At 42.6% G+C, this 6,096-nt stretch overlaps 1 protein-coding gene across 1 annotated transcript in view; it reads right to left on the bottom strand.

The window, feature by feature from the left end:
* Nucleotides 1–710: 710 nt before the first annotated feature.
* The window catches only part of TASOR2 (transcription activation suppressor family member 2), a 57,444-nt gene continuing 52,058 nt past the window's right edge, over nucleotides 711–6,096 (bottom strand). The window contains exons 19-23 of the mRNA XM_056114552.1: nucleotides 4,938–5,063; nucleotides 3,911–4,064; nucleotides 3,043–3,148; nucleotides 1,616–1,797; nucleotides 711–1,424 (exon numbers count right to left, since the gene is read on the bottom strand). Of these exons, the coding sequence (XP_055970527.1) occupies nucleotides 1,306–1,424; nucleotides 1,616–1,797; nucleotides 3,043–3,148; nucleotides 3,911–4,064; nucleotides 4,938–5,063 (687 nt within the window). The 3' untranslated portion in view covers nucleotides 711–1,305. The remainder of the gene's footprint in view (nucleotides 1,425–1,615; nucleotides 1,798–3,042; nucleotides 3,149–3,910; nucleotides 4,065–4,937; nucleotides 5,064–6,096) is intronic.

Here is a 6,096-nt window from a genome sequence, read left to right as displayed (position 1 = left end):
AATCTCTTGCTATTCTTTTTGGCCAGATTGTTTAGATGCTTCTGCAGCGTCTCATCTCTAGCCATTCGATGCCAGTAGTGTGACAAAACAACACCATAACCGTATATACTTTTTTTTTTTTTTTGCTTTTTGGGTCACACCTGGCAATGCTCAGTGGTTCCTCCTGGCTCATGCACTCAGAAATTACTCCTGGCGGTGCTCAGGGTCATATGGGATGCTGGGAATCAAACCTGGGTCGGCCATGTTGGCTGCGTGCAAGGCATACGCCCTACCCGCTGAGCTATCGCTCCAACCCCCCCGTATATACATTTTGCCTTATGTTCTTCTAGCAGTCTCTTCCTTTGCCAGAGTAGTTGTAAACTGTTAATGCAGGCTAAGGTGTAATAATCTAGGTTAACAGTAGAAAAAAAAAATGCCGGCATTTACTACTTAATGTGCCAGGCCAGCCTGGTACGAAGAAAGTAAAACTGAAAGAGGGGAAGCTATAAGAAAGCAATAAATGGTCTTTGGTGAAACACGCACCAAAGGCAGTTATAGTCTTAGATAATCATTTCTTGGAGTGCTACTGGCAACTTCTTAGTCCTCCAGAGAAACTGCATTATGTGTAAAGTTCGCGCACCTCCTTTGAAAGACAAAACATCCCATAAGCAAAGTGATATAACAGTAGGGTAGATTACAGAAACAGTTTAATTTTTTAATTTTTCTTTATTAAAAAATGAAACAAAAATAGTTACAAAAAGTTGTTCTTAGAAATGTATTTGCTTCGTTTATTGTAGAAATCTATTTCTAATATCATAAATAAAATTATTATTTTCTCTTCCTCCCAGAAGGCTGATTTTGTAGTGTACTATGTACAAAAACTGAGTAACTGAAAAATACCAGCCTATAAAATTTTACCACATAGGAAAAAACCTTAGTGTTGTTTGAAGAATGTCTTGTTTTTTTTCTCACCACATGAGTTTTCTGATACTAACATGCAAGAACCATTTTTTCTGCCATAATGGAGCAATTGTGTTTGTACAATTATTTTCAATGAATAGCACTGAAGGCATTCTTAAAATAATTTGTGAAAGTATTTAAATGGCCCACTCAAACCTAATTAAAAGCTACTGAATGAAACCAGGTATTTTATTAGCCAAGCATAAATAAATATTAAGGTGATGTCAACACTGTCTAAACCAAATATTTCATATGAAGGATGCGACTGAAATCTTCCATGAAATGCACATGTTCAGATAGTGTGCGTCCATCCATAAACACATCCAATGTTCATTCCAGTTCACAGTGGGAGAGTTGCATAAAATATTACCAGTAGCTACTCCTAAATGGAGCTGCTACTTTCTGTATATTTTCAATAAAGTTTTTTACATCTGTAACAAGGATGCCACTATTTTCGAAGACTTCTCTGGAACCTGCAGGCTTTTCTGTGAGAAAAAAAAACACCTATTTTGGTGAAAACTTCATTTATATACTCTTTTTTTTTATATATAGCATAACACAATCCCCATCTTACTAAAAAGTTTGTGACCCACCCTCCCGCCCCCAAAAAGGAAAAAGGTAAAAGCTATACCCCTACATTGTTTATGGCCAGGAGAAATACTTGAGGGAAACTTGCCTGTCAGGAAGATGGCGAACCTGGAGCAGATGTGCTGGACCTGCAGGCTCCGCAGACATTGCAAATAGTCGCCCTTTGCCGGCTGTTGGGAATCACACTGATGGTAGTGAAGCGATTCAATGAGATTTGCACTCTGGCATGACTTCAGTATTAAGTTCTTTTTATGTGCAGTTGAATCCACTCTGGAAAAGGGAAAGTTAACTTTTACATATATTTTCAGCTGTTAAGTTTTATTTGTATTCCACCCCCTCCCTGTGTCTTAGTTTTAATCATGTTATAAATGCTGGATGGTATCTTTGTTTCCGTCCTATTCTAGTAACTTCTTGAGAGCTTACTACTTTTGAAAATAAAGCTTAAAAAATGCGTGGCATTATGGCTCAGTGTTGTAATGCTCCACTACTGCACATGGGAGGCTTCAGCCTCATCTCTGGCTACCCTCAGCAAGGTCACTGTGTTTGCCCCAGGTTTGTCTTTCTGTTCCTTTTTTGACTGGGCAACCATGCAGTACCTGGGAAAGCAACAGGCTCAGCTGTAGGGAAGGCACTTGGACCACCGCACACTCTGGCCATCCCCTCTATAGTGATTTCTCACCTCCCTTCAACCTTGGTATGACCTTTGGTCTTCCTCTTCTAGAAGAAAACTGCCAAGCTTCCAGCTTTGTTCTTGATTCCGTCTCTCCAGTCATGTTCGCTTGGAAAGATCCATATCCCCACTAGTTGCTAGTACAATCTTTATAGAAATTTGGTTTGAAGTAAATTCCCGCTGAAAACCCGTTTGTGGTGTTTCATTCCCTTGCCGCAACTTTTGAGTCCCCTTAAATGTTGCGCTTTCTAGGTTTCTGTACACCTTTGCCAGCTGAAACCAGCTTCAAAACCAAGCTTGTGCCCCACTTGACCTCATTAGAATGAAGCAGGTGTCCCGTGACTCACCTTCTGCAAAACATTGGGTCTTTTCCTAGCTCCAGGTCCCGTTTTTACTCTTCTGTCCCTACCTGGGCTAGAACTAGGCAGCCTCAGCTATAAAATACTCTTAACAATGAACTAGATAGGCTGCTTATGGTTCTCCTGTCTATTCTTTGGTGTTAAAATGTTCCCGTGTGTGCGTGACAGAGGAAGGTCCTGAAAATATGGTGCGGATCTACGGCCATACCACCCTGAACGCGCCCGATCTCGTCTGAAAATATGGTGCGGAGGATCAGACTTGGGCCTCCCGCATGCCAAACCATGCCCTCAGCCCACTGACCTGGTCAAACTGGGGGCTGAGTAATGGCTGGACATTTGCACAACTTTTTTTATATCTATGCAGTTAACCAGGTGCTGTGTAAATAATTTGGGGGCGAAGAAGGGTATGAGAGAAGTTTACATTAACTTGTGGCCCAGAGGAGCCCTAATGTCCCTCAGATTCAAACCTCTCCATAAAGCTCTTACCTGACATCTTCTTTGAGCTTTTTCTGTTCCCTGTAGTGAAGGAACCATTTCCACCTTCCATTTCCATTTAGTTTCTCCAGGATTTTAACAACTTCTTTCAGCTGAACTACAGAATAGATCAGTGGCAAGAGAAGATACTTCAGGGTGTCGGCTCATCTTGTAAAAGTAATTTTTATTTTAATTGTGAAAAACTGGATGCTGTTGAATGTATCATCACTGCTGACTGTGGAGCCAGGCAGGATTTGAAAACAGCTCCTGACTGAAGTCCCGCCAACTGACACTACACCACCGTGGGAGAGGCCTCAAGCTCTAGAGAGAGCTGGGCCAGGAGTCAAATGGACACATTTAAACTGTGACTAATACTCCTTAAATTTGGTGCCCTGAGGGGCTAGAGCAGGGAGGGCGTTTGCCTTGCACTCTGACAACCTTGATTTGATACTGGGCATCTCATATGGTCCTCCAAGCAGAGCCAAGAGCAACCCCTGATCATCACCGAGTGTGGTCCCCGCCCCCCAATGTGCCTCCCCACCCCCCCAATTTGGTGGGCTGGGAAAATGCAGTGTTCAAGCACATAATTTGGAGGAATTTTCACAACGCAGAGTACTAACCACTAATACGATCACGGCTGGGGATTTTCAAAAGAAAGACCCCCACCTGCTGACTTTTTTATTGGAACTTAATTGGACAGTTTATTTTTGGCTTTTGGGATCACACCTGGCAAAGCTCAGGGGACCATAGGGGATACCAGGGATCAAACTTGGGTTGGCCACGTGTAAGGCAAACACCCTACCCGCTATACTACCAACCTGGCCCCTAACTTGACAGTTTAAAAGAAAAAACAAAAAATGCAGGAAAATAAAAGACCAACCTAATGTTAACATTTCTAATACTCTGTCATCTGATACCACGAAGCCACCTGCTGGAAACAGCTCTTGGTAGGTATAATCAAGTACATCCTCAGGGCTGTCGATTCCAGCAAAGAGGACATTGGGAAAATGTTTCAGCTTCAGCAAAGAAGGAATCTGGAGAAACAAAAGGAGGGCCCCAGTGAGGAGCAGCTCATAGCTCGGGGGTTCAGAAGCTGAGCACACTTTTAATCGAGGTGAGTGACCTTCTGTCTTTTTTTTCCTTTTTGGGTCACACCCAGCAATGCTCACGGGTTACTCCTGGCTCTGCACTCAGGAATCACTCCTGGCGTTAGGTGGGGGACCGTATGGGATGCCAGGGACTGAACCTGTGTTGGCTGCATGCAAGGCAATGTCCTACCCACTGTACTGTCATTCTGGCCCCATGGTGACTAACCTCTGCCCAACAAAAGACAAGAACTAAATTCATTCATTACAAAGTTACTTCTCCAAGTCAAAAGGCTGAGGTAGGCCGAATAAGGGGAGTGTCTCTAGGCTCATATTTTGGGGCCCTGTAAATTATGAGGCAGGTGAAATGCTGGCATCAGCTCCCTTGTGTGTGGTGTCACAGTCTCTTTTGAGGGTTCAATTACTGCCCCTTGACCACTCCCCTCTATCTTAGGACAGCAATTATTTTAATCAAAGAATAAGGAAATACATATATAGTAGAACTGAGCAAAGTTTTTCGTAAATCCTAATGTGAGACATTCAAGAGGTGCCAATTTATATCTCAGATGAGAAACTGACCATTCTTTCCTGTTTTAAAAGTTCTTCCTTAGGTACTATAAATCAAAGTTTTCTTTACAAAACATAATTTTCCCTATACATACTTGGGGTAATATAAAATCCTATACCTCTTACTTGATTCATTATCTGAGTTACAGATTCAATGGGTTTTAACTTCTCTAAGATAAACAACAGCAATGCTGACTTACCGAACAACAGAATGCCTAGAACATGTTTCTCTTTTAATAAAACACCCAAACCTACTTGATGCAAATGTGATGCTATATCTTCATTTCTGATAATGATTATTAGCGTATCATTCTCTCTGTGGAAGGTTTGACAGAAATGTTGAGGTTCAATTTCTTTGTGGCCTCCTTTCCTCAGAATGTTCTGAAAGAGTTACAGAGCACAGAAGTTATTGTAAAATACATGGATAATGGATAGCATAAAGCACGTAATTTAAATCCTAACAATGCTTATTACTAAGCGTATTACTGGCTGTCTTATTACTAAGCATTTACCCATAAAACACATGTCACTATTAGCTGGTGTGCAAGTTTACTTTTACAAAAGACAAAAAATACCATTGTATGATTTTATATCCGTAAAGAATTAAAGGCCAAATCTTTTGAAATAGGACAACGTGCGCGCGCGCGCGCGCGCGCACACACACACACACACACACACACACACACACACACACGTTTACCCCTAACGTGCAGTTGTCAGTCAAAATGCTTTGGAAATAATACTGTAATTCCTGAGATATGCTTTCAATCTCACCAATGGAGAGTGATTTTGAAGAAAACCAAGCAGTAGTTGGTTTATGTTGGGACAGGACTCAATTCCTAAGCCTCTGTCCTGTGACTGACAAGTGTCCCAAATCCTTGACAGCCTTGTGGTGCCAAGCACTGGTGAGTCATATCTCCAGGTAAAAATACACTGATATAATAGCTCAGCCGTGAATCTCAACTGCACTGCACTGTAGCACTGTCCTCCCGTTGTTCATCGATTTGTTTGAGCAGGCACCAGTAATGTCTCCATTGTGAGACTTGTTGTTACTGTTTTTGGCATACTGAATACGCCATGGGGAGCTTGCCAGGCTCTGCCGTGCAGGCAGGATACTCTGGGTAACTTGCTGGGCTCTCCAAGAGCGACAAAGAAATCGAACCACATGCAAGGCAAATGCCCTACCTGCTGTGCTATCACTCCAGCCCCAAGTCTCAACAAGCCGCACTAATGGAGGTGGGGCTGAGGCTGTGTACATGTACTTACAGACAGACATTGGGCAGCTCCCAAGCTGTGTGTGCATAAAACATAATTTTTCTTTGGGGGTGAGTAGGAGGAAAGGGCCTCCATCCCAGGAAATGATCAGGGCACCTAGGGGTCACTCCCAGCCAACAGCCTGTGTACTGGGTTGGTG

Source organism: Sorex fumeus, unplaced genomic scaffold, assembly GCF_029834395.1.
Source record: "Sorex fumeus unplaced genomic scaffold, SorFum_2.1 ptg000026l, whole genome shotgun sequence".
In the NCBI taxonomy this organism is placed as follows: domain Eukaryota; kingdom Metazoa; phylum Chordata; class Mammalia; order Eulipotyphla; family Soricidae; genus Sorex; species Sorex fumeus.
The sequence above is the reverse complement of the archived record's forward strand: the minus strand, read 5'-3'. Positions and strand labels throughout refer to the sequence as shown.